Source organism: Musa acuminata, chromosome BXJ3-7 (assembly GCF_036884655.1).
Source record: "Musa acuminata AAA Group cultivar baxijiao chromosome BXJ3-7, Cavendish_Baxijiao_AAA, whole genome shotgun sequence".
NCBI classification, from domain to species: Eukaryota; Viridiplantae; Streptophyta; class Magnoliopsida; order Zingiberales; family Musaceae; genus Musa; species Musa acuminata.
Window position 1 is genome coordinate 6669618 of NC_088355.1, and position 24534 is coordinate 6694151.

General features: G+C 40.2%; 3 protein-coding genes, 1 long non-coding RNA gene and 1 other non-coding gene across 5 annotated transcripts; 1 reads left to right on the top strand and 4 right to left on the bottom strand.

Moving 5' to 3' along the window:
• Positions 1–654: 654 nt before the first annotated feature.
• LOC135643456 (beta-galactosidase-like) lies at positions 655–5761 on the bottom strand. The gene is made up of 18 exons (XM_065160436.1): positions 5342–5761; positions 5140–5235; positions 4929–5041; positions 4764–4830; positions 4584–4676; positions 4315–4458; positions 4028–4116; positions 3832–3937; positions 3646–3733; positions 3004–3122; positions 2751–2915; positions 2376–2545; positions 2179–2288; positions 1973–2082; positions 1726–1836; positions 1541–1642; positions 1234–1439; positions 655–1148 (listed from the first exon to the last, which is right to left on the bottom strand). The coding sequence occupies exons 1-18, from the start codon at positions 5531–5533 to the stop codon at positions 1037–1039; spliced, it is 2193 nt and encodes a 730-aa protein (XP_065016508.1). The 5' UTR covers positions 5534–5761; the 3' UTR covers positions 655–1036.
• Positions 5762–6181: 420 nt separating this feature from the next.
• Positions 6182–6751, bottom strand: LOC135643457 (uncharacterized). The gene is made up of 3 exons (XR_010498252.1): positions 6691–6751; positions 6401–6491; positions 6182–6321 (listed from the first exon to the last, which is right to left on the bottom strand). It is a non-coding gene; the product is annotated as an uncharacterized LOC135643457 (long non-coding RNA).
• Positions 6752–10181: 3430 nt separating this feature from the next.
• TRNAQ-CUG (transfer RNA glutamine (anticodon CUG)) lies at positions 10182–10253 on the bottom strand. Its single transcript has one exon. It is a non-coding gene; the product is annotated as a tRNA-Gln (tRNA).
• Positions 10254–10902: 649 nt separating this feature from the next.
• LOC135642065 (uncharacterized) lies at positions 10903–13860 on the bottom strand. Its single transcript, XM_065157854.1, has 3 exons — positions 13647–13860; positions 11670–11785; positions 10903–11535 (listed from the first exon to the last, which is right to left on the bottom strand). Exons 1-3 carry the CDS (start codon positions 13755–13757, stop codon positions 11082–11084), a joined length of 681 nt encoding a protein of 226 aa, XP_065013926.1. The 5' UTR covers positions 13758–13860; the 3' UTR covers positions 10903–11081.
• Positions 13861–21676: 7816 nt separating this feature from the next.
• Positions 21677–24269, top strand: LOC103991212 (cytokinin dehydrogenase 6). Its single transcript, XM_009410573.3, has 4 exons — positions 21677–22482; positions 22587–22981; positions 23423–23688; positions 23780–24269. The coding sequence occupies exons 1-4, from the start codon at positions 21852–21854 to the stop codon at positions 24087–24089; spliced, it is 1602 nt and encodes a 533-aa protein (XP_009408848.1). The 5' UTR covers positions 21677–21851; the 3' UTR covers positions 24090–24269.
• The last annotated feature ends 265 nt before the right edge of the window (positions 24270–24534 follow it).

A 24534-nucleotide genomic window follows, 5' to 3' on the forward strand; every position in this document is an offset into this window, starting at 1 on the left:
GAAAGATATTTATAGTATGAATGAAAGGATAAGTTTAGCTGAATATGGAACATGATGAGCCATATCATAACCAATCCTCAATTGAACTAAAATTTAATCCTTACAGAAATAGTTTGTAATCATCCTAAACTGGTCTAAATAGATTTCTATTTTAGATTAAACTTGCCTAGACAGTGCCTGACTCAGTCTGATCCTTGATAAGTGGTCAAGCCAAGCTACTGAAATGTTGACCTCTGTATTTGTAACTCATGATGAAATTCTAAGTGACATTAACAGTTTCTTCTTTATAGTTGATAAATCATTGTCATCTCTTTCTAAAAATAAAAATAAAAGAAGCTGGGAAAAAAAAGCTCTCTGATCTTTAAATGTGTCAGAGCCTTACCAGAGATATCATAGATCAGAGAAAAACTCATAGAAGTTTCAACTATTCCTGAATAATTAAAAATATCTATAACAATGCCTTTTTCCTGGCACCAGATTGTCTCTTTACCACTAATTTCTTGTTTCTTGCACTGTTGCACATGATCATCATGCATCTTGTTAGACATCTCAAGTGGTTGCCACATAGTTCAGAGCTCAGAAGCACAGCCACACAATTGCATCAGGAATCAAAATGCTTATAAGCTTTGCAGAAGCAATGGAAAAGGCAAAGGATGATAACTTAATATGGATCAAAATGCTTATAAGCTTAATGTAGTACAGAAGCAAAAGCTTAGCTCTTGCAAGTACAAGACCGACCAACCATTCTGTGTAAACATGCTATCCCAATTGCTAATATTATCTCCACACATGGACTCAATATATGCAGAGTCCCACGTGCAGTAAGTAGTAATATGTTGAGTGCATCCAATATTTTCTATGCACATTTACTCACGTAAGCAGGAAATACCTTAAAGTAAGTGGGTGTGCAGTTCCTGCATCTCCACCAATCACTACTCCACGACTTTGGTTTGTATAAATTGACTTTAGTTCATTTTCTTTACTTGGTCTACCATCTGTGATTATCATCTGCAGATGGTTTTGACAGCAAGCTTCTTCATAGTGCTACTCTTTTCACCATAGAAATCCCAGTTGGATCACCACCCCACTCTTCAAACACAACCAACAAGTTTCCAGTTGGGTTCAGCCAAGCGCGAGGAACATGATACCTGAGATTTGAGGTCAGTAATCAGTCATTTATTCGATTTTTTCGCAAGCTTAATGGGGTGGAAAAAAAGGCAGGTGTTTCATTACCATTTTTGAGAAGGCTCCCCACAATTAGTCTGGCATTTCTTCTCGTTGTATGTCCCTCTGTAATCGCACCAATCACAAGAACCATATGCCTTATAGGCAGGCCAGTATCTGCCAATGCTTTGTCCATTGATCCATATCTGACCTTTGCCCATGCTACTCATGTCTAATGCCAATGGCTCATTCCCAGCTGGAGCATTAAAGAAAGCCTGGAAGATGATAAAGATTAAGTGACACAATAGTCTCAAACATGAGAGGAAGGAAGATGAACTTTAGGATAACATGTTTCTGTGTTGCAAGCAGTACTGACCTTGTACCAAGTCAACGGCTGCTTTGTTGATGCACCTCCCCACTCAACTGAAGAACTGCCACTAAGTGTATGGATGCTCAGGGATTCACCTCTCAGGCCGATCTACACACACAAACATGGAACTCAGTAACCAGTAAGCAAGTTTTAGTCAGAGACTAATGTAGGTAGGAAGAGTTGATTGGAACCTGGTAAATCCATTTCTGTGATGAAAGGTCTCTCTTTCCTTCATTGAGACCTTCCAGAGTCACTGGACCAAGAACACCAGCATTCCATGTCTCAAAGTGGTTGCCAACATTCTGAAACAGATCAGAGAACAGAAATCTGATGTCTCAACAGCCATCTTGTGTGTATAATTGTACAGGGTTATTTGTATGATATTTCAACTTTTCGATCAATGGCCAGGAAATATTTCACAACAAATTATGTACTCACAGGAAGACCAACAGCGACACTTAGAATCGAGATTTTGTTGCTTCCTGCCCACAACTTCACATTTTCTCTGAAAGTCAGCTTTGGATTGTCCAAACTACCAGAGACAGTCCCTGCCAGAAGAAAAGAAAGCAAAAGCCAAATCGGAACCTCACCAAATGTTGAGCATATCATCAAGAATCAATTCTCCACAAGGCAAAGCCACTCACCAGCCCGTTCTCCATTGATGAAAACATGCATAGAATGGCCTGCCGACATCACAGTCAGGAAAGGGTATCGGCCATTCTTCAAGAATTGTTCATTTGAGTCTATGTTAACACTGAAGAGTGGAGATTGTGAGTCATTGAGTGATAGATGTCATTGATTCTGTCTCAAATAGACAAGCTGCAAAGGAACGTCTACTCACTATGAAGTGTACCACAGGTAGTCTGTCCGATCCCTTGTCATGCTTATCTGCTCCACCAATCCATCTTTTGTGAATGAGTTATCCCCCAGTGAGTTGGTATCCTCACTGAAGGACTCCCAAGAAAATCCACCAACCCAAGTCATTTTAATCTGTGATGTTGGAGCTCCTACCTGTGTATATCATTAGTAACTTTGTGTTAAAGACACTGTCATGAAAATTCAACCATGGAAATCCTTTTTCATCCGAGAAAATTTGGAATACATAGTGAGTTATACATTTTCTTTAGCCAAGAAACAAATAACTCAATAGAGAGGTGAGTTTTTTTAATACAGTAGTAGAAGCAACCATGACCGTTAATCATAAAATATTTCTCACCTTTGCAGTGTTGAACACTGAGGTTTTGCAGTCAGGAAGAATGCTGATGGACCAAGATGGAATATTATACTTCATTCCATTGAAAGTAACACTTGCATAAGAATGTGGGTTGAAATTAGAAAGGAATGCAGCACATGAGCCTGACTTTGATCTGTATACATGTGCCTGCAAGAAGTCGAATGTAGAAAAGTTCCAAAATGCAAATCATTGAAAAGATTCCTGCAAATTTTACAGCAAGATATAAGAATTGAACCTCCTGATAATTTCCGAGTTTTGTCACTGTGGGATCCCCAGACACAAGAGCTGGTTCACACATTTTGATTGCTTTATGCAGGTCTCTCAGATGTCCCCATTTCGGCTGCCTCAACAGACCTGAGAAAGATTATGATACGTTTAACACCAAATAGAGGGAATGGTAATACTTGGCATCAAATATATTTGTATTGCATCATCAGATGCTTGACCAATGAGATTGCACAATGTCTTCCTTGTAGAAGAGGAACAAGATTTTGGCACCAAAAAGAAGAAATAGGAAAAGGAGAAGCAACCTGAGTGGGAATTGTATTACTACTAATCTTCTCTTAATCTTGAAAAGAACCCAAGTATTTGACCTAAATAATTCTCTAGGTGAGCAATCACAACTTTATACCCACGCAAGTAAAAAGATCATGCATTTCTTTCTAAAAGCTGGATGAGATGATCCAAAATCACATCTTTCTGGAATTATCACAAGCATGCTATGTGTGCAGATGATGAAGTCAACCATGCCTTTTTCCTCACATCAAAAGCTCCAAAAGGGGCAGATCAATGAGAAGTCATGAGTTAATTTAAAACCAAATCATTACAAAATGAAAATTGTTACATATGACACAATCATTGAAGAAAAACTGCATACCGTATTCATCAATTGGGGCATCATAGTCATAGCTTGTCGAAATAAAAGGACCACCAGCCGTCCTACCGAAGTTTGTTCCTCCATGGTACTGCAGTTGACGGAAACGTGAAAATTCTTTTACTTCAACATGATGTACAGCGTTCAGTAATTACTGAAACAACTCAAGTAGAACATACAAATTCTTACCATATAGTAGTTAACGAAGGATCCACCCTTCTGTATAAACCTTGCAACGGCAAAAGCCAAGTCCTCAACAGGTCTGTGAGGAACTGGACCCCCGAAAGCAGTGAACCTATTGAGATAGAATATATAAAATAAATTCACTAGATCGATTGATTTCTTGTGAAAATTTATATGAATTCAAATGTGAAGTAGAGGTTACCAGCCAGTCCATGCTTCAGTCCACATAGTAGGTTTATAAGGCTTGTTTGGTGAGAAATAATCACAGTAGAACCCATTGCAGGCATTGATCTGTAAAGCCAAGATCCAAAAATAATATCACAATAAGTCAACTTAGCTGGTGTAACAGGGAATTACAATTACTCTAATTGGTGCAGCTGTAACGTAAGTAGAAGAAAGTGTTGTTGAACAGGACAGGGTAAAGGAGGAACATGAATTTGGTGTTGTTCCTGATATGACAGAACAATAAAACCGAAATCTTGAACTTACCACTGGATCAGGTGCATCATCTTGCTTGCACATGACCCACGGCACACCGGTGTTGAGACCCACTGCCATTTGAGCAGCCCAGCTTAGGTAGTTCTTGGCTGCAGTTCCGCCATAGTACTCCACTGGACCATATTCGTTTTCAATCTGCTCAAGTTAGACAGAGCATGGAAGAGCAGAAAGCGATTTAGATGAGATCTTTGGGAGCTGATCAATGACACATAAAAGCTAACGAATTGATGAAAACAAAGAAGGAAAGGATTCAATGATACCTGAGAGAGGATAATGGGACCACCCTGTGATTCAAATAATCCTTCAGACTTCATCATGGCGACAATCTTCTCTGTGAACTTCGCCATGGCCGCCTTTTACATGAACAGACCAATTAGCAATTGCTCGGTTAGAGGAGATCGAGTATAAACATATAAAGTGAAGTTCCTGTGGATTCTTACCTTGAAAGGTCCATTGTCGGTCCTGAAATTGATGCCAGGAACATATTTTAGCCAGACAGGAAATCCCCTGTTTTACAAAGACAAGATGAACAACAGAACAACATCATCAGATTGCATGATTAGGCTTTTGATTCCACATAGAAGAATTAATCGAAGACCTCGTACCCAAAGTTCCATTCGGCACAAACATAAGGACCAATCCGGAGATGAACATAGAGGCCGGCCTGCTTCACCAGCTTGATGAAGCGAACCAGGTCGTAATTACCACCAAAATAATACTGCCAAAGATCAAGAAAAGCAACAAATTGAGGCACACTGTGGGAAGGGGCAGTAGCCTTGGACGAGAGGGCTGGGAAAGTTTGGGTGATCTCCGAACCTGACCAGGGGACGGCTCGTGGCCGTTCCAGAACACATAGGTCTGGATAACATCCAAGCCGCCATCTTTAGCCTTCTGGATAAGATCCGGCCACATCTGGAGACGATCCAATCGACAAAGTTCAGATTTTGGCACAGTAGAATCACAGTGTACGAACAGCTCACCAGAAAGGCCACATTTTCCACAGAGTTGGAAATCTTACCTCCGGGGTGCTCCTGGGGTAGTGAATGGAACCGGAGATTAGAATCCTCCTCTGCCCATTGATGATGATAGCCTTGTGGTCGTATGAAACGGAGGCATCGACCGGAGAGGAAAGCCACGGCGGCGACACCACCACCAACGTCACCGCCAGTAGCAGCAGCGTCGACAGTCTGCGGCCGCACCCAAGCGTCATAGGCTCGAGGCCCTTGGTGGCCGGTCGGTCTTAGTTTCAAAGGAGTCTCCTTTAGTGTCCTGGCCGTATAATCTATGTATGATAGATCGGTGCGCTCTGTTCGTCCGTCTTCTCCTCTGCTAGAGAAGATTTGGTGGAACTATTGAACAGTAGCGGCACTGTAACAAGCACACACCGAGGAAGAAAGAGGGAGATCAAAGTGGAGGGAGGGAAGAGGGAGTGATGGGGGGGCTGTGGAGCGGGAGCAGGGGGTGGTGCCTTTGCGGTTTAATACCCGAGGGCCGAAGGCGAGAACACGATTGGCGCCGGAACATGAGGACCCCACAGCCCCACCCACTAACGTGGATGCTTGACTCACGTTTTCCTCCGTTCCCCGTGAACAGCTTATCAGGAATTTTCTTGCACCTAAAAAAGAAAAATCACATGGAAAAAGATGGGTAGAATTTTACATGTGATTACCTCAGATGAGGTCAATACACATTGGGAGTTAGGGATCTGCGTGCCATCAAGTTTGGACTCTCTCTGATGAGCACACTACTCTAATCCTGAGGCTAAATAGTGGTTTAAGCTAAACAAAACTAATAATTTAATTATCCTTTCAACAACTCTCATGGCTCTTCCGTTCCACTGCAACATTGAGACTTCGAACCAGACGCCACAAGGAACCGTCGAGCATGCAAAGGTACGAGAGCTTGTTCTTTTCCTCTGTTTCTTGTGGCCGTGAGCAGCAGCAGCAGCAGTCCTCCCGCGAATTCAAACACATTTGAACCCCAAAGGAGCTGCCACCCCTGCAACCCATACGTAGGCTGTTAAATCCCACCCAGAAAAGAAGGGAACTGCACGCATGTACTGACCAACCACACACACCTCAAATGCTTCAGCAACTCCCATTGAATGAGGAAGCAACACACCATCGAGCCGCAGCAGGAGTGTACTCCAACCCGTGCTCTGCTTCCTCCTGCATGAAAAAGAAGGGTAGAAAAGGTTAGCTTTGTCAGTGAAAGTAACATGCGAGAGTTTAGTTTAATCTCTTTGTGAGAGGTTTAGTTTGGTCAGTTAAGGAGGCATCTTGTTCTTCTTTATCATGCTCATTGTTTCAAGCTTTGGTCATCAGTTTCTTCCATAGGATTACAGCTCTTTTAGGTACAGCTTTAGACCTTGCATGCATGGGCACCTGCATCAAAGTCTTGAAGAAGACATTGCACCAACTGAGCCTACCCATATGGACTAACAACAGCCACCACAAAAGCTGTAGTAGTAGTAGTAGTATTCCTCCTACCAGTTCTCTTGCGTGACTCATTGTTTCAGAGTATGTGGCACCCGCATCAAACTCTGGAAAGAGATTGCTGGATGAATTCATTGTGTCATCAGACTTTTTGAATGGGTTAGATAACATGTGTTTTGTTGTTTCTTAGCCAATTAGATTGATCTGGAAGATAAATGTAATGAAGGATGGAGGGATCAGACCTTCATTAGATTAATCTTTCATATTGTTAATAACCTATTATTTTCCTCACATTCCATGTTCTTGTTGGTTCCATTTGGTTTGGGTGAGGGAATCTCATTATAAATACTGACCTTGCAAGAGACATGCCCCTAAATCACCTCCCTCAACTTGGGGGTGCATTAACAACTCTATCCACATACTATTTATCTACCAAACACACACAAGCAATTTGGTCTCCCTACCTGATTTTTAGGATCCTAGTGCCATCTTATCTGTCATCATGTAGTCACCTTAGTCGAGAGGCAGCAGTCTCAACTACCATTACAGTTCATCTTCTTTCTCTGACTCCAATCTGAAGAAGAGAACATCATTGTGGAACTGAGCTGAAGCGATTTGGCACATAATTAACTGTCTTTGTTTAGGTTCGTCTTGGTTTCAATTAAAGGGGAATCATCTTCTGATGTGACCATGATATTTGGCAGCCGAGGTTGCACAGATAGATGAAGAACTTCTTCACGCTACTGCATGGAGTGATGAAGACCCCATCAAAGAAACAAGAGAAACTGATTGATGGAAACCCATTGCGTAGGGTAAGAGAAGAAGAGAAGGAGAAGAAGGCCGTCGAGAAGGTAGGGATGGATTTCATTGGTGTCATTATCCTTTAATTGTTGGGGTATTTCCATAGAAGATTTGACTCCTTATACTCAACTTTCAGCTTGAAGACGACCAGCTCATAACTGAGCACTTCATGGCTGGCCTGTGTTTGATGGGCCAATTAGTCCAAATCAAACCACATTATCTCATTGAAAGGTAATCAAAGGAAATGGTTTGAACTGAATTTTCAAAAAGAGATTTTGAGGTCTAAAACAACAAAATAAGCCATTAGCTGTTTTTTTAGCAGAAGAGAACAATGGATTTCTTTTTGTTCTTTTGCTTCATTAATTCTTCCACTTGATTAAGAATCTCAATAAATTATTCAACGAGTTGTGCAATCTCTTCTTATCAGCATAAACAGAGTCCAAGAAAGTGGACTCTCTCACCACTTCAAGCGAGCTTCTCCTCTATCCATTTTGGATGAGAGCAACCTGGTGTTGTCAAAAGTGAGCAGCAATTGCAACGTAGATCTAAAGATAAACAATTGCTTGTTGGCCATTGTTCTTGTCATTCCTAACACGAACCTTTGTATCACTCATGTATTCATGTATGAAGCTACTCTCACTTCCACAAATCTTGGCCCACAAGGCCATCCTATCCTTCTTTCTCGAGAAGCTTACGTCTCTGTTCTTCTTGTTATGTGTCCAAAAGAAAATAAAGACAGAAAGGGAAAGGAAGGAAAAGAAACATGAGTGGCCACCACTGCATTTTGTCAAATCATGATATGCTCATCTCACAAAATGTTCCAGAAGCAAACCTATCCATGCACATCTCTGCTTATCTTCCACTCCTAGTCATCACCACACTCATACTTATCTATTTCTTGCAAGAAACAACTCAACTCACAAGATTTGGATGCAGGGAATCTCACTGTTTAGAATCTAGACACTCAACTCCCGCAACTGCTTTTGTTCTTAGCCACTTTCGGTTCCTTTTTCGGGTGAGTGTTTGGATCTGATCTCATCTCCAAGTCTCAAATTAGCAAACTGTTGACAAACTTTAGGTTCACTTGCTCGGAATCTGATCAACACAATCCAAACAAGTTAGCAAACTGACTTCATCTCCATGTCTTTAAACAGAATCAACCAAGTCATAACTCAAGGAAGTATACAATGATGGTCCCATGCCACACATGGTTGGAGCTTTCATTAGCCTACTGCTGCATTACATTCATTCTGCAACCTCTCCGAAGGGATAAGGCTTGTTTGAAGGGAAACAATTCCTGCGCATATTCTTTAAGGAGAAAAGGAAAAAAAATAAGAATAAGAGAAAGAGATAAATGCAAGAGTTCTATCGGAAGAAGCAATTGAAACCAGAGACATGCAAGAGTTGGCCACCTCTCTCTCCTTATCCCTTGGGTACAGGAGTCCGCCACACTTGCAGATGGCTTGTTGACGACGGGTCATGGAGCTGTCAACCTCATCCCATTAATTCTGCATGACATCTTTAGTAGGTTGATTTGAGCTGATATCAAGTTATATCTCAGTGATCATTCAGCTGAAACATTAAGCTTAAACAGCATATTCAGATACAGAAGACCATTGAGATGTTTGAGGTGTGTGTTGAGAGAAACAACAATATATGAGGATGAAGAACACAACTGGCTGGTTTGCCAGTGGATAAAGCTTGGAGTCAACATCGAGGATGCAGGTCTGCTACGACACCACAAAAGACTATGACTTATTTTGAGGTCAGTATCGACTGCTTGATCTATCCACACCCGAAATTGGTCATCCTGCAACAGCTTTTTCTACCTCAAAAGACTCGAATTCTTTCCTGGAGAACGGCATACAAAGAAATCTTTCTCAAAATCTACAAGATTTTGACGAGATTGCTTGACATGAAGTAAACAGGAGTAATTTGGGTTAAGAAATGCAGGTACTCAATTATTTGTCAATCTCAAATCATTCTTGAAGATGATGCTGATGCTTTTAGCTGATAAATCTTGCAAGACTTTCATGTACTTCTTGGCCACAGTACCATCTTCGACCAAGTCATTGATCTCTACAGACTTTGATGGTGACAAAGTCTTATCCACTCTTTCCTTTAATCTAACTAATCCAAGGATGATCTCATCACTGGTGAGGGGAGAGATTGTTTTCATGAAACAAATCCTGATCATCAAGATCTTGAATTTGATTGTTGAAATTATGAATATAAATATATAGTCATTTAGCATAAGGTCTTCAACTTGATTTAGATTTTAACTTTTCAACATTGGAAAAGGTGGAAGAGAAAGAAAAAGTGTTTTGTTATTATGTGTTCAAAAAGCATCCCAAAGTCATATTAGGAAAAAATATATAAAAATTATAAAAAGTATTAACATAAATGCTAGAAAATCATGTTTCTCTCCCAATGACCACAGAGAAGATTAAAATACTTCAAACAACATCAAATTTAATGAGGAATTGACTTTAGGATTGACTTTAGAACAGAAAATAAAATCATTTTTCTCAAAAATCAACAAATTTATTTTGTAAAATAAAAGGAAGAAATGAGGGATTAAAGAACAGAGAGAGAAGAAAAAAAATATTTCACAAAATATTGAGGTCCCACCGAGATTTGAACTCGGGTTACTGGATTCAGAGTCCAATGTCCTAACCACTAGACCATGGGACCGGCTGTGAAAGTTCTCATACAAAATAATATTAATTATATATTTATAAAGCATGCCTAAGGAGAATCAGATTCAGCTAATGTATTCTGTGGATGTAACACCAGAACAAATGGTTTGATTTAGAAACAATTTTTATGTGCTAATACCTGCAAAAGTCATCTCCATCAGCAAAAAGTTCCAATAATTGTTCAAAAATGGAATGGCTTATTGCATCACAAACACATTCCCAGCGAAGAGACTCTAATTTATATCCTAGCTCATATATATAATAACTGAAGGCAAATAATGAACACAATGAACAAACATACTTGAGAACAATGGAATTTGCCTGCAGAAAGGAAAGGAGAAAACAAGATGATTGCTATGGCAGATGATCTTGGGATCTACATTAGTGACTCATCTGCATATTCTTTCTGAGATGAAATATAAGTTTGAAGTTTATAGTATGCTGCAAAAGATCTTTCGTTCTAATTTTCTGAAGAATAGAGAGTTAAGCTTGACTTAATTTAACAGCCCGCAGAAGAACTTGATGGAAAGGGCATTAACAAATAAGAAAAGCCAGGAGTTGGTCATAAATGTTCAATTTGGAATTACTAGATGAGCACTCAATTTTTCAATACATTATAACAAATCAAAGAGGAACACTGCAGATTCTCACCTGGACACTAATTCATCCAAGCACTGGAAATTTATGTACATAAAATAAGTTGTTGTGTGAGACTGGCATTCAAAAACAGAGTTTGTTAAAAAAATGAACACTGAGCAAAACAAGGTAAGCCACCTATTTTCTCCTAAGAAACCATCAAAATCAACATTAAACTAAGGTAACTTTACCCAAAACCTGGAGGCACATCAGGGTCCTCATCGCTGACACCAACTGGAATGATGGAAGAATTAACCGGTGGACCAAAACCGGGTGGCACAGCATCAATCTGTTCTGGGTCATTAAGCGCTTCATTTGATGAGTGTGGTTGCTCATCATGAAGCATCATAGCGTGTTCAACTTTGCTGCTTGGCTGATCAGTTGAACAAAATCCTGGCGGTACTTCCATTTGTTCATTTCCATCAGACACATTCGTCTCACATGTAGAAGGTGCTACAAGAGAAGCTTGATCCTTTTCGTCACCAACAAGTAGTCTTTTTTGAGGAGAAACGCTGTCTTGTTTATTCACTTCTGGTTTAACAATTCTATCATATACAGACTCCACAGTACCTCTAATATCATTTTCACATGATTTGATAACCTTCCACACCTCATCTGAAATTTGTCCCATGATTTTGCTTCTGCAGAAATAGTACTTTGTCATATCAGTTGCAGATGGCAGCCTCAGAGCTCAGAACTCTCACTTCAAGAATTACATAGTGTCATAATACAATATAAACTAGTGATGATCAACTTATAGTTGTTTGATCCTTACCCAAGCTCTTGATAAATAGCATCAGAAAGTTGTCTTAGCTTCAATTTCTCAGAACCATCTTCATTAAGTACCATTGATTGTCTCACCTCGGATACAATGCTGCTACGCAGTTCCTCCTGTAAAAAATACCACATTCAGCTACAGCTACATAAATATATTAATTAATAAAAATTATATAACAAACAAGAAATCATAGAAACTAGTACTACGAGTTCACAATGTCAGTTGCAAACATCTAATAATTCCAACAATGGTAATAGATACATGGATCAGGCCCAACCTCCATAATTGGATTGTCATGCAAGAGTATTAGTTGTATGCAAATGATAAATTTTGACACCAGTAAAGGGCATTATTATAGTCATGGCTTCTACCACTATGGAATCTAGGAAAAATTAGCGGTATGAAGCTTTAGCCTCATATAAAGAGGTTAAATTCTGCAGACACAAGAAAAAAGAGACACAATTAAGATTGCCTTGATATAAGATGAAAAACAAATAATTAGTTGTTGCTCTACCATCCTAGGACTCAGAAGTTCTGATCTTAGAGAGAGCAATGAAGTGGGTGTAAAAACAAACTAGAAGTACATTTAAGGGAGCAATCAAGTGGCTATGGTGACAATGTTCCTAGTAGATCATGTGTGTCCCACTTGGATCTCAATGCAGTTTCATATGATGCAAAATCAGTAACCTCTCGTTAGTCATGACAAGTCAAGAATAATATATAACTTGATAAAAGGTACTGTTAAGCTAAATGAACAAACAAATTAACTTAATTCTAAAAGAACTCAGGTTAGCTAAACACCTTAGTCGACAATGTTAACATGGCTGCTTCTAGTATTCTCTTCAGTTTCATGTTCTCATCTATTCTTTAACATCTCACCATTGTCCAAGCCCAAAAATTATCATTCAGCACATATCAAAGGGCATCCACAACATTTTAAAAACATAATTTTTTATTACTAGAGTTTATTAGCATTTTAATATTATATAATACAATAAACAACGAACGTTAGGATCTGGAAGCAAAGAACTTGCAACAACTTTTTCAAGAAAAAAATAAATTAATCAGCAACAGAAAAATGCTTTATTAAACATATCCGATTCTAACAGCTTACTCTATGAATTTAACTAGTTTAAAACAACAAAAGAATGAAACCAATAACAACAACTTAGAGTTGCATGCCAAATTTGATCTAAAATCCTTTCAAGACTGCTAGTTGCCTGTCGTTCCAATGTCCAGATGATGTTAGGACATCAACAATATAAATATAATACATGAATATCTTCCACATGATTATAAGAGTTACCATCGACTTCTGGCACTCATAAACAAACTACCCCAGGGCAATTATATCAGTCCCAACTATTTTCTGATACAATACAGTTAAATCAAAACCTACCTAATTGAATAGCTATTTTAATATGGGTAATTGCTTGAAACAGCTAGGGCATTATGCATAAGGGACCTCCTCATTTCCAAGGTCTGATGTTTCTATGCCCTAAAAATATCTTCACTGCCATCATTTGTTCTCCTACTCTCCATTTGTTTTATCTTTCTTCCAAAGCTCTTCTTAGAGCATTTTCTTCCCCAATCTGTGAGTCATACTAACTTAAGCATGGAGGAGGATCCCGCCAAGCACAACCGCGGTGCTAGGACTAAGTGTCCTAGCAATGAAAAAGCTTACTACACGCCCTTGTTGGCAGTTGGCGCCACCAAAGCTTCTTCCAAGATCAACTCCATGTCACATTCAAGAGCTTCCTAAGCATCACAAAACCTCATGAAACAATTTTCCGGAACAGTTCCATGTTTGGCAATGAATAAAGCAGATGCGAATTGGAGAAAGTTCCGCTTCACATCAACGAAGGGATCAGAGGTGGCAATTTGATGAAAAACCAAACAATGCCAAACTCATACAATTCTCATCCAATAATGAAGAAAAGGCGCACAAAAGGAAGAATCTTTCGGCAAACTCACATTTTCTTTAACTTTGCGGATGATCTTGAGACGGAGGGAGTCGAAGTCACCGTCATCCTTCAGCCTCGCGATCACCTCCTCCGCAGTCGGCCGCCTTTCGCCGTTCTCCATACACCCGTCTCCCCGATCTCAACCACGGTCGGACAGATCGAAACCCTAATTTCCTCCGATCCCAAGAGGCCTCTTTTAACGATCTCACTCCGACTCCGGGAGAGTCAAGGATCCGCTGCAGTCATACGACGGAGGCTATACTAATCGAAGCGAGCCCGGTCCAGTAACATCTGGACCGGACCAAATGAAGGCCCGCTTCCTTGGAATTTTAAGAACCCCAAATAAAGGCCTGATTCGAGACGATCCTACAATTGGCTACCGAAACCATGCTACGTAACATGGTCGATCAAACGATGTCAATTAATGCACCGATGACGAGAGCATTCCAGATCTACAAATCTACCACCGCAAAGCGCGGGTCCCACCAGAGTCCACATCACCCGAGCAACTTATCCATGGTGACTAACGCTCGCACGTAACCCTTGAAAAAAGAGTCTTGGAGTACTTGTGTAACCTCAACGATCCATTACTGCACTTATCTTGTGGACGTTGCACTCGATCGATCGAATCGAACTGAGTAATAAAAGAAATCCAAGATTAATTAGGATGCAAGCAAACTAGTGCAAATCCATCTGCTGATTCATCATCAACTTCAACCATCAGTCAAAAAGATGGGTAATGATCAGCAATGCACCAAACATTCTTGTTATATATGTATTCATCTGAGCACTAAATCACCTACAGAAACTAGCAGATGTAGCCCTCGTTTATCATGCTGAGGATCTCAGTGTTCAACCCTTTTCCATCAAGCTACCAGTATTCTTCATTCCACTGTCAACCTGAGATGGTGTCTTGAGCACCCTAGCTATGAATCTAGCTCAACAATGTCGATTGCATCTGGTTCTTTTCATACATATAGTCTTAGCAGCCATAGTCTCCCAAGCAATTCAACAATGACTTGGTCACAAACAAATCCATCAAAATCTCACAGAATCTAAAAAGGATTTGAAGTATTGACTGGCCAGTTTAGACAATTGAACCCACTACTACTACTCCCACTGATAAATGTCATCCAACCTTGTAGATTTCCACAGGTGGCATGTGTCCCACCCTTACTGTCAATTAATGACAGCTTGAACCTATCATAATTCTCTTCATATCTTTGTGAAATTTCATGCAATAACTCGATCATAAGAATGTTTGTTACAGCCAAGTTTCTCGTCTTTGTTAGCATGCAGATCAGCCAAATTAAGGCTTAAGCTAATAGATGCAACAGGATATGTCATTATCTTTGTGCACCCAAAGAAAAAGTGTTTCTTTTTGGTACAAGCCAAAGTGGTGTTCTACTAGAGCTCTACGTCATGAGTGGATTCTTCTACCCATATAAGAAGAAGAAGAAGAAGAAAGCTCAAGGACATCATCATATCTTGAGAAGATTCCACCTCTACCAAGGTAGACAAAGACTTGACACACATAAAGAAACATGTCACACCATGAGAGCACTACATTGGATGTAAACCGGCAAAGGAGACCCCATGTTTTGAGCAGGAAACATGCAGCTGGGATAAAACAGATGCTTCTCCCCCAAACTGCTGCAAAGTAGAATGTAAAGGATTTCTTGTTCGGTCCCCAAGGAAGATTTCTTCTGAACAGGTAACCTAGCACACAATGCTGACTGCTGAGGACAAGCAGACCTATGAGGACAAGAATGGGGCAGGCATGTGGCCGTCGCTAGCACACAGGAACAAGATTGCTGAATCCTAATCCACAAAACCATGGTTACTTGCATGATAAGCTTATATATTCTTACACACAACCCCACATGGAGTGTTGCTGACTTTACAGACACAAGAAGAAGATGGTGGTGTTTTAGTGGCCATGCTGTTTGGTTGGGAGTTGGGAGTTGCTTTAGTTACTGAAACTCACAAGGTGTGCAGAGAAAGTGAAGATGCAATGCATTCTCTCCAAACAATGATGTAAAAGCCTTAGTGTGTTTGGATAATTAGAGTTCAAATGCTGTTGGACATAGCACTATTTATTATATTATTTTGTTGGTGGCCCTTACTGAAATCATATTGTCCTTCAAACAAGTAGCAATCAATGTGCAACAACTTCTTTTGTCACATTTCATTAAGATAGAGCTAAAAAATATAGCTTATCATCACTCCCTAAAAATGAAATATGCATGAGTGAGGAGGTGCAGATCATATCTCACATTTCAAAATTTAAAAAAGAGACTCTCATGCATCTCTGTCATTCTCTTTTTTTATCTGACTTTTTATCTAAAATTTTTCATCCTACACATAACACTATATATATATATATATATATATATATATATATAGAGAGAGAGAGAGAGAGAGAGAGAGAGAGAGAGAGAGAGAGAGAGAGATCTTGACGTCACTTTCAGCCCGACGCACGTCAAGCCCTCACATCAACCATGCAAATCAAGAGTGATGATATAAATAATGCTATTAGTTTCTTTCTCGGTTCATGCAAAAAGGTTCTTTTTACAATGGATCAAATAACTCGATTTTGCATGGAAGATTGTGGTGCATTAGTACACAAATGTCAATATTTAGAAAATGTTACATCCTACATCCACGGATGGGTTCTATTCTATCTGTTGTGTTAAATAGGTTCTATTATCTCTAATGTAGTTTAAGATGGATTTGATAGAAAAATAGGTTTCAAGTATCAGATTCATATATGACAAAGTTAATAGATATCTTATATGTTGTTAAATGATAATGGTAGTGAATAAGAATATTTTTTTGTATATTTGGGTTTAATATCTGACCACTTTAATCATATTACAATATCTTTCGATTGAGCTGGGTTTCTTTCCTAATCTAAATAGTTATTCAATCAGGTTTGAGTTCGAGTTCGAGTTTGAGTTTCGGTTTGGATGAATCTACTAGGCGCTTTCTCTTAAATATAAGTGTTGCGTTCCCTAATATGTATCCAAACACATTATAGATAAAGTGGATCTTACAAAACAACATGCTAAGGCTTTGTTGAGTTTTCATCTTCTTAGAGGTATATATCATGACTCTAGATCATGCAAAAATCATACAAAATGGTCATATCCATGTATGTATCAACACCACCACCATGAGCTCATTTGCCTAGGAGGAGGTTGAAAATGAACAAGGCAAATCCATAGGATCAGTGGTACTGGCTGATATTTAAGTTATGTAGCGCACTTTATAGACATCGATAGCTAAGTAGCACCAATAATTGCGTCTCCAAGTACACAAAGGATGTGTTAAATGTGCTTTTATCCATTCGGTGCAATCTTATGGTAGGAAGTTGATGAACAGTGGTATCTGTCCAAGGTTTGCCTCTTTGTGGATCACCAGTGAAGCATGACAAAGTGGTGCAACAGTAGCTTCAAAGCATGCATTGTGCATGGTTTGCACATAGGAAGGAAATTGGCAAGGACACACTTCATTGATGATTTCCTCCATGTCTCCTTCCCAAGAGACATCCCTAACTAAAGAAAGAAATGAATAGGATTCCCACTCTTGCTTCTCAATTCTTATATTCATGCACACTTAGATCATACAACATATATATTATACATGTGATATTTATCGATACTACAGTTCTCGGTGGCTTGGTAAATGTCCTGTATCATTCTGGTATAAGATGGTACTATATATTTTTTCAATCTGTTTTTATGATTTTTCTAAAACTCGATACGTACTAATACGACGATGTTTTGTAGATCGATATATGCCGATATTGATATTGGTTCAAGTCTTGATCCATATTAAATTATGAACTTTGATATATATATTGAATTGGATCACTAGAACTGTATAACTAGTTCAAACTATCATAGACATCAAGTTTATTATTCTGTGCATGGTTAATTTTGTATTGGAGAATCTAACAAATATTCACTTGTTGCAAATATTTTTTCTAATCTTTGGCAACTTGATCGATTATTCCCGAATGACCAACTTGTGACTACGTTTCCAGGCATTAGGTACTGATTAGATGTCACCTCGCAAGCTACGCATAGACTTGAAGAGGGAGAAACAAATCAAACAAGCTTTTACCTATCAATCTATCAAATCACAGGTCACAAGTCGGCATCCGACAAGGTTACAAGCATGCCTGTATCTTAAGAGTTGGTCTCTCAGTGCTCATATGTTTAAGGAGTTGATGCCTAGGGCTATTGCTGCAACTTCTCCTGTGGCCAACAACACTTTGCTCACTCCAAGGTGTCCTCTATGCTCTATTCAAGGCCATCAATGTCGCAACTTAGTTGCCCTTTAACTAGCACTGCCATGATGAGATGCTAAGCAATGCCACATCCTAATCAAAGGCAAAAGAAAGTAGATTGTTCCTTGTAACCAGTAGATTGTGATTGTGCTTGGTCATTGCTCTCCCCCACTTGCATGAAAAGTGCATCTAGAAAGTCAATTATATGATCTTGAATTCTGATTCTACTTTGTGATGTTGCATGTATGGTATTCATAATAGTAGCACAGTGGAAGTGGGAGTGATCATAGAACATTATAAAACCCAGCCATCACATTATGGTCACTTGATTAGTAAATCATGGAATTAACATCATTAGAGGTGTGAGGGCGAATATACTTAAAACTCTAAAAGAATAAAAGGATATGAGGGACTAATATGTAGAAAACCCTACGAATAATGGTAGTTTGAATGGAACATCAGTCACTTTGCATGTTATGTGCAAATGAAATAGTTCTTTATAGGTTATATCAACTCTGATCATTAGAAGTTTTAATGTTATTTCTTCTCGCTTTAATTGTCCTAACCTAAACCGTAGCCAGTTGCTCCTCCAACTCAATATTATCATTATGGCTCCACATAAGTTTGTGTAGGGCATTGATCTTACAAACAATAAGGACAATTGCTCCTGTAGATGAAGTGGTGGCCTGAGGGCCATAAAACTGCTCGACATGGATTCTGAAAGAACAAGAAAGTATGAGCAATGAGGATTGATTCAAACCATGATGGACATCTCTGCTCCCTCCTCTTTTGCATGTTGATCCTGTCCATGTTTCAAGCAAGCAAGCAAGCCAACTGCATCAGACAGAAGCCATGAGGAGACTGCATTGTCACTGATTACCTCACTGGGTTCTCATCGATCTTTTTGCTCAGCAATCCAAGAGTACTTGATACTTGGCATCTTTCACCATCGGATATGTTAATGTCACACCGCAAGTATGGCCATTGCTCTTATCGGTTCAGCCTTAGGTTTGGTGCTCCTTGGAGAAAAGAACTTGCCTAAATCTCTATACCACAAACCGGTGTAGCTTTCCTTGGCATGTAGCATATCTAGGCCAAATCTTCCTATGCTGAAGGAAGCTTCTCAGGAATATAGCCGGTGAAGATTTGCACTTGAGGGACTATTGGGAGACAAAGAGGGACCATTCTATTATCTATTACTAATCTTCTTCTAAAACCTAATCTGAGTGCAGCATGTTGCCAAAGTGACAATTGTCAGCTAAGAAGGTCGAACTCAAAATTAACCTTAAACTTATGTTAAGTTTGTAATGACTTGTTCCTACATGTTTAAGTTGTAAGAAGATGGTATCCTAACTATCGATGTAGTAATGACTTATGTTAAGATGGTATCTTCATAAACATTAGCGTAAATACAGTATTTTTTTTCCTTTTAGAAATATGAAACCAAAAGCAAACAAAATGCTTTCTTTTTTTAAGATAATTGAAGAAAAATAACTCTCAAGTAGTCCTTTTTTGTTGTTATTAAAAGGAAATTGTTGATTGAGGAATTCCTGAGGTGATGTGATCTCTCACAGTCTGATCCGATATGACTCGCAAATATCGACAACTTTTGTAGGTCGATTCATTCGATCTAAATACATGTCTTCAACAAGATGTACCACATGAGGAAAACCCTAGCTAGCTGGGATACTGGACCCACAGCTAGGTCACATGATGTGTGGTGATGATTCTCTCATCAGGAAAACAGGAAAATATGATGAGAGATTTGGTCACCAGTCACCTCAGCATTCGATGCCTACTCATCGCAGATCTGATAGCTCACACAAGCCTCAGGAGTGACATGGATGCTGTACTGGATTCTCAGCATGTGAGTATCCTTTGAGAGAACAGGCAAAGCTTTAGAGTGGCTCTCCCGCAGAGAATCTAGCAAAAAATCTTGTTTGAAGACATTAGAAGTTGACTTCTGGCTCTGCCAATCCAGTTGATGAGACACCATATATGTCAACCCACAAATGAGTTTCTTTTTCTTTTTGTTTTTGGCAGTAGAACACTAATAAATATGTTGAATGCATCAAGCTGAATTGGTTCCAATATGGAAAGACATCCTATGTGTAAAAAGTGATTTGACGGGCAAGATTAATCATGATTAATACGATATCAAATAACTTAGTTGATAAAGATCTTAATTATTGATAATAAGATCGAAGATAAAATTAAATGTACACAACTTATTATTTCTAATAAAATTAATAAATTTTATTATGATGACCAAAACTAGACTAGAACACTTGATTTGATAAAGAAAAGAGAGAAGTTTGCTTTAGCAAATTGAGAAAAAGGGAATGAGGTCACACATTAAAAGAATAAATTAGAAAGATGCAAAGTTATGAGTTTGAATTTAAGAAAATTAAATGCAATTGCCCGACGCAATCCAACCCTAACTCGAATCATATGATATATGGATTCGAAATGGTGTTAGATTCCAATCACTCCGAAAATTCAATGCGAGTTTGGATTTAATTCATAATGCTGACTTGAATATAACTGTAATATATTTCTAAACTTAGATTAGGTAAAAAATATACTATCATGTAAATTCATATAAAAGACTATGGATATCCAGCAGAATATGCTACGTGCATGATGATATTTTTTATAGTAGTTTGATTGCCCATTGAATTTATTATTATTATTTATTATTTTATTATTATTTATTATTATTATTATGTGAGTATTTTTTTTTAAAGCTTACTATTTAGAACCTTTTTACTATTGACAATTACCTTATTATTAATAACTTTTTTAAAAAATAAATAAATAATATTTTATTATTTATAGCCTCACTAATTTTAATTTTATATTTTTTTTTCTTTCCCCACAATCGTTGCTTGTGCACCTGTTGTCATTGTTGGTCTCCCAGCTCATACTCCTTATCGATAATCACTGCCACTTAACTCTTGTTTCTTGTCATCGATCATTACCTCTCAACTCGTGCTTCGATATCACTCGACCCCACTCATTGCCCCTTCAACATAGTCCTCAAAGGAGGAAGAAGATGACGAGTACGAGGAGGAAAAAAAATTATTTTATTTTTTTATAAAAAAAATTTAAAAATAAAATAAAATTATAAATAGTAAAGAGAGGGTTGTACATAATAATATCCTTTTTATCCTAACAAATCTTAATTGAAATTTTTTTTTCTTTTTTTTACCTTAGATCCAATGCACAACATATAGAATCTGTATTATTTCAGTATCGATTGTTAATTTATTGGATATAAACACCACCTTGTAGAGAAACTTGATGAAAAAGAAATTTCTTAAAAATTAATAATTATAATATTCTATAAATACTTTTTTTAAGGTTTGATGCATATATTAAACTAAAAAAAACTCTAGGAACGCTTAGAATTTTAATTTTCCAATAAATCCAACGAAATAAAAAAAAATCTCATGTTCCGATTTGGAGTAATTCGATAGAGGATTTATGTTAGTAGTCCATTATTCTTGATTATATATTTATTTATTATTGATCATCTTAATTATTCTTTTGAACCGAACATTGACTTGTTGACCAATGATTTAAGGAACAGAGACGGTGGGGGAAGTCAACAAAAACCAAGTCAACTTCCCATTTGCCCATGTGCTTCCTACCTCTTCTCTTTTTGGTTACTTCTTTTTACAGCCCCCTCTCTCTGTTCTTGTGCTCACACCACAAAGGAGGCGGCATCATCCGATCTCTGGGTTTCGTCCTCCGTATCTTTGACAATGACCAACATGCGTCCCCAAACCTATCGCCAAGATCTCCTCTGCACCCTTCTCAGGCTGCTGCTTTCGCACACCCATCCCTCTCCTTTCTCCTCCCCTCCCTCGTTATAAATACTCCCCACCTCCCTCTCTTCTCCTCTCGACACTCTAATCAATGGCTCTGCCAAACATCAGCCACCTGCCACCATCCTTCATCGTGGCTGTCTCCCTCGTGACCAGCCTCATCTCCATAGTCGGCCAGCTCAGGCCATGGCCGCCCACCCTTCCTCAGGGCCTCCTCACCCTCGACATCGCTGGTGAGGTCCTTCTCGACCCCGACGCCACCGCCGGATTCTCCACCGACTTCGGCTGCCTCGCTCGGGCCGCCCCTGCCGCCGTTCTCCGCCCCTCGGCCCCCGACGACATCGCCGCCCTCGTCCGGTTCTCCTACTCCTCCCCTCAGCCTTTCGCCATCGCCGCCCGGGGCCACGGCCACTCCATCAGGGGCCAGGCCCTTGCACCCGGCGGCGTGGTCGTCGACATGGCGTCCTTGGGCCACGGCCGCGCTGACCGGATCAGCGTGTCGTTCGATAATGCGCCGCTGGTCTGGTACGTCGACGCCGGAGGCGAGCAGCTCTGGATCGACGTCTTGCATGAGACGCTCAAGCATGGCCTCGCCCCCCGCTCGTGGACTGATTACCTCTATCTGACGGTAGGTGGCACTCTGTCGAACGCCGGCGTGAGCGGCCAGGCCTTCCGTCACGGTCCGCAGATTTCCAACGTCTACGAGTTGGATGTCATCACCGGTAAGTAAGACGATTCTCATCTTTATTAGGAGGAGAATACCAGCAACCAGCGGTCTTGGATCACTGTTACAATTAATCGTACTCGATGTTTGCTTCTTGAACAGGGAAAGGTGAGATGATAACCTGCTCACATGAGAACAAGTCGGACCTATTCTATGGGGTCTTAGGAGGACTCGGCCAATTCGGCATCATTACCCGAGCTCGAATCGCCTTAGAGCCAGCGCCGCAGCGGGTCCGGTGGGTGCGGCTCATCTACACTCACTTCGTCTCCTTCTCCAGGGACCAGGAGCTTCTGATCTCCATGATGGACCAAGGCTTCGACTACGTCGAGGGATCGCTGCTGATGGACCACACCCTAATCACCAACTGGAGGTCTTCCTTCTTCTCCAAGACGAACTCGGAGAAGATAAGAGGGCTGGCGGCCGAGTTCGGCGCCATCTACTGCTTGGAAGGAGCTGTATACTACCACGAGTTAGCCATGGCGTCTCGGGTGGATCAGGTAAAAGTACCGATGCTGCTTTCCTATCTATCCCATGCAACCTGTTGGCTTGTACCCATCGTGATATCTTCCTAGGACCCACGTGGCTCTCCCTACTGAGATCCCCCAACCTTGTTCCTCTCTCCCACAGTACCAAGGACTATGACCCATTCAGAGCTGTAACCCATCTCAGCCCTCATGCTTGTGTTCTCAAACATGGGTGTCCCTGTTGGATGTTGCTGCATGCACCCCTCGCTCAGCTCTCTCTCTCTCTCTCTCTCTCTCTCTCTCTCTCTCTCTTGTGTTGCACATTTGCAGCCCTCACTGACCCATTATTATTGCGGTAGTTAACCAAACTGCCACAAGGTCGTGACATGTTTCCACGCCTGTGGGCATAGCTTTTGACCTTGGCACAGGGGTAGTTTGTCATCTCTATCACTGACACTGCTCGCTCCTTGACAGAAGCTCCATCTGCTGCTCCAACGGCTGAGCTTTGTCCCCGGTTTCGCCTTCACCAACGACGTCTCCTACGTCGGCTTCCTGGACCGAGTTCACGATGGGGAGGTGAAGCTACGCTCCATGGGGCTTTGGGAGGTTCCTCACCCATGGCTCAACATATTCGTGCCCAAGTCCAGAATACAAGACTTCGAGGTTGGGGTCTTTAAGGGCATCCTCATGCCCAATAATTCCACGGGACCAGTGCTGATATACCCCATGATCAAGAACAAGTATGCGGAGTTCATGTCTTCTTCTTCCCTTACTCAAAGGGTGGTTATTTATTGTGTGTACTAACGGGGAAGATGCATGTATGTTGTGCAGGTGGCACGATGAGATGTCGGCTGTGACCCCCGATGAAGAAGTCTTCTACTCCATCGGCCTGCTGCGATCGGCCATTACCGATGATTGGCAAGATTTGGACAACCAGAACGATGATATATTGGGGTTCTGCCATCGAGAAGGAATCCAGTTCAAGCAATACTTGCCTCATTACGCATCACAGCGAGATTGGAAGAACCACTTTGGCCGCAAATGGGATACGTTTGTAGAGATGAAGAGGAGATACGACCCCAAGGCGCTGTTATCACCAGGACAACGTATATTTACGTCCTCCCTCACAGATCACGTCTAGGAGTAACCATGTCTTGTGTTTACATTGTAATCAAAGCTTCATGACAGTACTTGACTGCCATGGCCGCCCTTCGTTGTTAGCATGCCTTGGTCTTGATCATAAAGCAGGAAAGTGATAGGATTGGTGGGTTGCAAACAGCATTGGGTCTGCTCTGAAGAAATGGAAGGACCTCGTTTCACACAGACTGTTATGATGTCCTTCCTGTGCGGGTTGGACCACTACTGTTGGCATCACCATAGATTGTGCCAAAGATCCAAGCAGATCTTGGGCGAAGAGACCAGAGATTTGCGAACGCATCAATGGATTCTCCCGGGTTCAGACATGCCAAAACTGATGAACGTACGGTTCTCAGTTCGAATGGGGACAACATAAAGTATTTCTCCCACCCTTTTATTAATGCCAAATTGGTCTTTAAACTATGCTTCGAAGAGAAGAATGAATTATA